This window comes from Ceratotherium simum, chromosome 13, assembly GCF_057802395.1.
Source record: "Ceratotherium simum simum isolate JZ-2026a chromosome 13, ASM5780239v1, whole genome shotgun sequence".
Taxonomy (NCBI): domain Eukaryota; kingdom Metazoa; phylum Chordata; class Mammalia; order Perissodactyla; family Rhinocerotidae; genus Ceratotherium; species Ceratotherium simum.
The window spans coordinates 7,245,001-7,253,288 of NC_141912.1; the positions used below are offsets into that span (position 1 = coordinate 7,245,001).

Consider the following 8,288-nt stretch of genomic DNA (forward strand, 5'->3'; position numbering starts at 1 on the left):
CTCTGGCCGCAGCCCGCGGTGCACACACGCTCCCCGCACTCTCCCCGCGCCTCCTGCAGTCCGCTCGGCCCTGTGCTCGGGGGATTTGGAGGCTCCTGTGCTTGGCTCCCAACAGAGAGATATTCTTGGGCTCCTGGCAGCTGGTGCTCTCAGCTGCTCGCAGGTCCGTGTTGTGAGCAGGAGGGAAAGCCCCAGCTGCTCCGTATCAGGACACAGAGTATCTCGAGCCTTTGACTTAGGAGGGGCCCCTGTTGGGCAGAGCCCTGGGAAATGGGGCCTTCACTGTGGGAGAGACACTGCTGCTGTCCTTCCACGAGATTTTTTCCAGGCCATTCTGGATGTCCCTGAGGCCTCCACTTCGGAGATTCTGGTCCCTGGATCAGTATGTGAAAAGCTTAGATTGAGAGAGAAAAGGGAAAGAGAAACGGGCTGGCCCCTCACACTTCTGCTCCCTCTTTTGCCAGTTTGGACAACTAGGAGGGTTTCCCCTGAGTAGGAGGGAGTCCTGGCCCCTGCCACCCGCTGCCCCTTCGCTTGCTCGTATGGCTGCTGATCTCACGCAGAACAAGGAGGTGGATACTGGTGGCCTTACTGTCAACAAACATAATTTCTTTCTCTCATCATTCCAGGAGAAAGGCCGTACAAATGTCAGACCTGCGAGCGAACCTTCACCTTGAAGCACAGCCTGGTTCGCCATCAGCGGGTCCACCAGAAAGCCAGGCATGCCAAACACCACGGGAAGGACAGCGACAAGGACGAGCGGGGTGAGGAGGACAGTGAGAGCGAGTCCACCCACAGCGGCAACAACCCTGTCTCGGAGAACGAGGCAGACTCAGCTCTACCGGCCAGCAACCACGTGGCGATCACCCGGAGCCGGAAGGAAAGCCTAGCCAATGCCACCAAGGATTCCAGCCACAGGGAAGAGAGGGCGGCGGGTCGGACGGCTGGTGCTGGCCAGGCTGAAGCCAGCAGGAGTGCTCCCAAGGCCGCTTCCCTGGGCAGCCCCAAGGAGCAGGCGTCTCAGGGTGATGCTGACCGGGAGAGCCCGGCGGCCCTTGTGCAAGACCTGCTGGAGTTGCACAGCAAGAGGCCAGCCCACCCCATCCTGGCCACAGCCGATGGCGCCTCGCCGCTCCTGGGGATGGAATGACAGCTCGACCTGTCCTCCCCAGCACACAGACGAAAGCCAGCAGAGCAAAGTGTCCTGAATCTATATTTCACGGGGTTTCCTCAGTGCTCTTCAGCTTCGGGGAGTGAGAGAGATTGAGAGAGAGAGAGTGAAGAGATGAGCCAGAGCAGGCCGTCTCACCCGGTGCCATAGCCTTACACGTCCCCGTGCGGGAGACGCAGCACATCCGACTCGAGTGCCTTAACTACTTACCAGTCCTTCGGGGTCAGCCTGGGTGTTGTGTTTTCCCAGCATGACTTTTTAAAAAACAAAGCAAATATTTTAATGAATTACTTGGAGATGACCTTTTCATTTAAGCATTAATGTTACCTTCTGTACTGGTGTGTGTGAGCTCGTTCTTGCGAATCTGTGATAGTAACGTTTGTTCTGTGAGCTGGAAACAGAAGAAAAAAACATGCCCTTGGATCCCCATAGCCAATAACTGGAAGAAAATGATGTGAATTTCATGTAAATTACCAGAGGAAACATGGATAAGATGCTCATTTCTCAAATAGACCTTTTCTTTTGTTCTTTGCTACGTGGTGGAGCTGTAATTCGGTCCTCCGTATTGCAGGATGTGGTTGATGAAGGTTTTCAATTTGGTTCAAGCCAAAACCAGGAAAGAGTCTAGCTTCAACCTCGTACATGTTTCCACTCTTTCAGCGTTAGACACGCTATTACTGTTCAAGTTTCAGAACATCCGTTCTTAACTTACAGAGAAGAGTTACCCTGGCAACTTAACCTATAGAAAACATATACAGATGTCACATAGCTGATTCCCCCCTTCCAGTATATGTATTAATAATATTATTATTATTATTATTTTTAGTTCATCAGTTTGCTGGTCTCTGCAGTCAGCAGAAACAAATGGGCAATATTTGTCCTGGGAGACCTGGGCCTCCCGGTCCCCGTGTGAGCGTCTGCCCTCAGCTGACCCTGGCGCCCTCGGGTGGTAGCTCTTCTACTGTACTTAGACAAGCCTTTCCTCCGTGACTGCAGAATCCAGCAGGGGCCACGACGGTCCCCGTGCCTGCGGCTGAGGAGCAGCTCAGAGAGGGGAGAGCGAGGGTCCTGCGCCTGGGCCTTCTGAGAAAGCCAGGCAGCGAGGAGACCTGTTACTCGCCGGTCTTCCTGCCAAACCCAGCCCAAGCCTTACCCGCCTGTGCTACTGTCATTTGCAAAGCGAGGAAATACTACTACTACTGGTAATAAAACTGCACATGCAAGATGGAAGATGAGGCATAGATTGATATTTACCTTCCTGCAAGTTGGGGTTGGTGCTTGAAGATAAACGTGCTGTTTCTAGTTTCTTTAAATAACCTGAACCCCTGGGTGCAAAAAGGCAGGGTTTTTTGCATGAGCATCCATCCTATGCAGGCAGTAGACTTCCCTCCCTCTAGCCGCCAGCAGTGAAGAGAACAGATCCTACTGTAGCTGAGCTTGTGTTCAGCCTCCTGTCCTCCAGCCGAGACCTCTGGGATGCCCGAGCCTTCGTGCTCCTGGGGCCTCCTGTGCTGCCTTCCCCTGGGGAGCCACCCCCACCGCCCCTCCCAGGACCCTGGCGCTGTGTGGCTCTCAGTGCCACTGTGCACACAGACACACACAGACCCCTTTCTCTCCACTTCCGTACCAGTTTCTGGTGGCCAAAATCCAACCGCCCAGACTTCAAAGGAAGATAGATATTCTTGAGATAATGAAAAGTGATATCTTTGCATGTGAAAGGAAAAAGGTTGAGGTATGTATGATTTTTAACTGTATTAGGGATGTATGAACCAGTTTCAAAACGAGGTTTTATTTACTCTAGGTGAATACAGATCAGAACCAGTGATCCCCGTGTCTCACTTCCCGCCGAGTGTGGTCTGCTGCGTCAGAAGCGGTTCCTGCATCCCTTTTCATGACGATTGTCGTTATTTTCGTTGTTGTTGTTATTCGGGGTTTCTTGTGTTTTGTTTTTCTCTGCAACTCCCCACACTAAAACTCACAACACTGTGGGGAGAAGCCACGACTTCACTCTCCGCCGAGGTGAGATGTAGCAGGAATGGGCTCCGGCACGGCCGGGCCGCAGCTCGCAATAATCACTCTTGATTTAAAGCTTTATCTAGCCTTCATCTGTCCCCTCGTAGTCGATAAGGTCTTGCCACATTTTATTAGTGAGGTTGAGAAATGTATTATTTGTTTGTTGTTCTGCCCCTCCCCCAATATTAAACTGTGAAATTTGTGATTTGTTTAAACTCTGGGTGAATCATAGCTTAGTTTGCATGTCCAGCTAATTTGTTTCTAGACATTTTGTTTGATTCTCTTTCTCCTTCTCTCAGGGCTTTTACAAAAAAAATATATATATATGGATCTTCTAAAAAGTTTTTTGAGGTGCAAGTTTTTCTCTTTTGTTTTTCTCTTTGAATTATGGACACAATGCTGAGATTCAATCACTACATGAAACTCCTGGCTGTGAAAACAAAACAAACAACCCAAAGGGCCATGTTTGCAAACAGCCCCGGGGAAGCTACGCGCAGCCGGATGCCAGTTTCAGGAAGATTCATCGTACCTTCCGCCCTCCGTTCCTCTCTGTCCTCCTCTCTTTCTTCAAGAAGGAAGTTGATCCTAGTGATTTCAGCCCATGCATTAAACAGGAAACAATAATAAATGTGTAGAATTCATATTTTTCTAAAGGGAACTTACAAACTGCTGCTACAGGTTATGTACAAAACTGGTTTATGCCACAAGAACAGAATCACACGTTTGGTTTTGGTACTTTTTGTTCCTCTTTGTATTCAGTGTATAGTACTTCCAAATTCAGAATGAGAAGAAAAGCTGTTCTGTATCAAACCATCTAAGCAATAAATGTTATATTTCAAAACGGCAGATTGCCGGTCACACGGCCGTCCTGTGATTTGCTGTCATGCTGTCAGCTTGTCCTGCCCTCAAACCGCAGCCTGCTCAGAGCAGGTCACGGGTGCTGGGGCATCGGGGGAATCGCAGGCCTGCCTCCCAGTCAGCACGGGCTCCCAGGAGCACCCCGTCACCCAGGCAGCATCTTTAAAAAGAAGCCTCTTGAGCTCACTTAGCTGCAGTTGGGGGGCTTCCTGGGGGAGAGGGTGGAGTTACGAAGTGCACGCTGTTGGCTGTTGTCGTGACTTGATCCTGGAGCACAGGGCTGTCCTTTCCGGGGCAGCGGGCAGGCCAGTGGGCCTGCAGCAGCAACTCTGTCGTGGTTTAGCAACAGCTAAAGCCGGCAATTCTATTTCCTGGGCAGCAACTCCTGAGAAGTCCACTCGGCCTCTGCCTTTTCCTCCCAGTTATAAGGGATCGAGTTGCCCGTGGGTGGAAGGGGACTCCCATAACTCAGACTCTGATCATGCAGACAGGAGCAGCCTGGACAGGATGGTGACCCCAGGGCTGGATAGAGCAGGTCCAAACCCACGTTTGGGGGAGGTCTGCTACCGTAAAGCAGCTTATGGGCAAAGTCTCGAATCTTCTAAGCCGGGAGTGTTTCTCAAAAAGCAATTCAGCAGGCAGCTGGGTTCAGGGAAGCTAATTATAGACGATGCTGAAAATGTGTTGTGCTCAGCTCTAAGTGCCGGATCACAGCGAGAGGGGAGTCGCAATGCTCTGGTCCTTAAGGCTTTGGAGGTCCTCTGCTGGGGCCTCTGCTGCACCCCCCCCCCCACAACCACACACACACACGCGCACACACAGAATTACAGATACCTCTCCCTCACCAGCCCCAGGAGGCTGGCTGTGAAGAGACACCAATGGGGGGCCTGAACTTGTATTAAAGGAAACAACTCAATAACTTGGAAATGATTATAAGATAAAGAGCTCACAAGAGACAAGCCCCCAACCTCTCCAGTTATCACGGGTGGGTGCTGCTGGCCGGCGACAGCGACAGTTACAGCCCCCACGTGGGTGGAATCCTGATGGAATTTGGACTGTACCTGCTCAGTATGAGGAGCAAAGGGGTGGTGCCTGTGGCATGTGATGGAAAAGACGGGAGCGCAGCCCTGTGGGAAAGGCCCCTCCACCCACCCAGCGTCGGCCGTGTATCGAGCACAACCCCCAGGTCTGAGTTACGTGGGGAGGAGGCAGATAGGAGGTCAGAAGATAGAATTTACCAGCAGCATTCTGCCTGTCACTTAAGAGGTCTGATGTCCAGCAAATGCGGTACGTCTGGGCTGTTGCCTCCCCACTTCCAGATGTAAGCCCACCCGGGCCTCCGGGGAATGAGCTGCCCTCTCCTGCATACCCTTCTCTCCGGGGATGGCTTGTCTCTCTGCCTCACGGCTGAGGCTGTTCTGAACTTTTGTGCCCGGCAGTGTGCTGGCTGAAACCCCGGACAGATGGTGGAGAGAGCCCGGGTCTCAGGTGGGGTCCAGTTCTCCAGGCAGCTGTCCTGGAAGAGGAAGGGAGTTAGGCACTTGCAGAGTGGACATTTTTTGCAGATTTTATTTTTTGGCTCCAATAGTGGTTTACATAATGACCCTCATCATCAAGAACAATCTGTTTATTGGGGGAAAAATGGGGTTTGGGTTTTCTCTTGTGCCTTCAGAGAATCCCAGTCAAGCAGAGGTAAGCCTCACGTGTCCAAGGGCCGTCTTAGCCAGAGGCTGTGCTTCTCTTTCTGCTTCCTCCCTTTCGACCCTCTTCTCGACGTTTCCTTTCCCTTTTAGAAGGGGAAAATGAAAGCAGTTATGTTTAAAGATCAGTTTTACTTTTGTAGTTGTCAAGACGCGGCGCAGGCCTATGAACTAAACCGAGCTTCGGTGGTGTTCTACTTGTCTGTTCTTTCCCAGGGTCCAAGTAACCTCGGGTATGCGTTTGGTAAACAAAGCGTTTGCTGGAGAGCCGCTGTGAGCCAGGCACTGTCCTGGGCACGGAGAGGACAGCATGGAGCAAAACAGATCCTTTCCTCGTGGAACTTAGGTTTTGACGGTGGGAGACAGTAAACGGACTAGATGAGGAAGATACACAGTTGGTGCAAGTCTAAGGGCGAGTGGGCCACGAGGGGTGGGGCTGGGGAGGGACGGGGCAGATGACCAGCATGGTCTCAGGACAGCAAGCAGTAAGAAGGTCACCCACGCAGATGCCTGCGGAGGACCCCAGAGAGAAAGTCCCTCGGGGGAGCATGCCAGGCCCCTGCAGAAGTCACTATGCCTGGACAGGAATGAGCAAGGGCTGGGGCCACAGCGGAGGAGGACGAGGAGAGGCACGCTGGCTGCGTGCAGACGGTGGGCTGGGGGACACGCTGGCTGCGTGTGGACGGTGGGCTGGGGGACAAGGGTGTATGCAGAGAGATCATCAAGAGGCAGTCCCAGTAGTGGAGGCAGGAGATGGCTGTGGCTCAGAGCAGAGTGACGGGGTGAAGGTGTTGAGAAGAGGCTGGGTTCGGGGTGTATTTTCAAGGGGAACCAACAGGATTAGATGACTAATCAGATGAGTGAGCTACAGAGAAGTCAAAGCTTTGAGAATCTGCCCAGAACACAGGCTCAGAGGTGAGCTGTGACGTCTAGATGTTCAGAATTAATTTTAAAAAAGGAGGCCTCACTCCTGATAACCTTGGTAAAGGATGTTGCCAAGGAAAGGAAAAAGGGAAAAAATCCTCGATGCTTTCTGTCCACCCATGTAAGCACCCCGTTTCTAGGAAGTGGCTGCTGACATCCCTGTGGCTGAGGGCACGTGAGTCTGTCTGTGGTGGGTCCCAAAGAGACAGCGGCTCCTCCCCCAGGGTGATTTCTGGGCCTGCCCCCCCTCACCCCAGACCCTGCCCCTCATCCTTATCAAGGTCCACCATCGGGACCCTCCTGCCTGCCTGTCCTCTGAAGGGCACAAGCCCTGAGAATGAGTGAGGAACAAGAGGCAGCGCAAAATGGCCAGAGCACCAGACACCTTGTCCTCAATGGGACTGGCTCCCCGAGGCGGGGGACGCTTTATGATTTCGAGTCCCTGACTGCAGCCCGGTGGCTTGGCCAGGGCAGGACAAGCTTTGATGGGTCCAGTGGGCTTTAATCCAGACAGCCCTGCCCTCAGTTTCTGACTACCATTCCCCAGGCAGAGAATGAGCACATGACAACAGAGACAGGACACATCTATCGCCTGTTCCTGCTGGTCGCGCCCTCACACGTTATCTGATTTGGTTCTTGCAGGAGGAGCCACGGCCGGTCAGTGCTGGAGCTGGGCTTGACCTTGACTTGCGTGACTCCAAGGTCAGTGCTCCTGACCCACAAGGCGCCGTCAGCCCCTCTGTGCCTTGAGGATTTAGGTCGAAGCAGGGCCTTTTGTCACTGTCCCCTCTCCCCAGGCAATAGCATTAAGGAATATTTACCTCTTGCTGCTGATCTCAAATCAGAACAGCACACATTATTTTTGTGTGTGTGATAAAATATACCACATAAAATTTGCAAGCTTAACCTTTTTCAAGTGTTCAGTTCAGTGGCATTGCGTGCATTCACGCTGCTGTGCAACCATCACCACTATCCGTCCACAGAACTCCTTTCATCGTCCCGAACTGAAACTCTGTCCCTGTTAAACACTAACTCCCGGTCCCTTCCCCTTGCCCTTGGCACCTCCATTCTGCTTTCTGTCTCTGTCAATGTGACTGCTCTAGGGACCTCATATCAGTGGCAAGAACATCACATGTTGAAAGGCAGATCATTTAATCAGCGCAAGTTTACTGAGAGCCTGCTGTGTGGGAGATGGGACGAGGGACATGCCCCCATGGAATTTACCCAGGGGGCAGGTGGAGGTGAGCAGCCCTGGCTGGAGGGATCCCAAATGTCAGGTCCTGCTGCCTGAAGACGCAGCCAGCCACCTGCCCCTGTCAGAGAGGCGGAGTAGAGAAATGACCAAGCGCTGGGTCATGGCACAAGCTGACTGGCGTGCAAATCCCAGTTCTGCCTCTTATGCCTGGTGAATGGCCTTGTGCCTCAGTTTCCCCATCCCCAAGAAGGGGATAACACAGTACCGGCCTCATGGGACTGTCGTGCAGACTAATCGAGCTAATCTACTTACAGTGCTTGGAACAGCCCCTGCCACTGAATAGGCTCGACAGGAGAGCGGGCGTCCCTCGCTGCTGTTGTTTCTATGGATGGCTCCTCGTGAGAGTGCTGCGTTTGTTGCCAGGGAG

General features: G+C 52.6%; 1 protein-coding gene across 6 annotated transcripts in view; it reads left to right on the forward strand.

Annotated features, from left to right (window-relative positions):
* RREB1 (ras responsive element binding protein 1) overlaps nucleotides 1–4,042 on the forward strand; it is a 176,519-nt gene extending 172,477 nt beyond the window's left edge. For all 6 annotated transcript variants that reach the window (XM_014788763.2, XM_087437954.1, XM_014788760.2 and 3 more), the window contains one exon: nucleotides 630–4,042. In XM_014788763.2, the coding sequence (XP_014644249.1) occupies nucleotides 630–1,150 (521 nt within the window). In that variant the 3' untranslated portion in view covers nucleotides 1,151–4,042. The remainder of the gene's footprint in view (nucleotides 1–629) is intronic.
* Nucleotides 4,043–8,288: the final 4,246 nt, after the last annotated feature.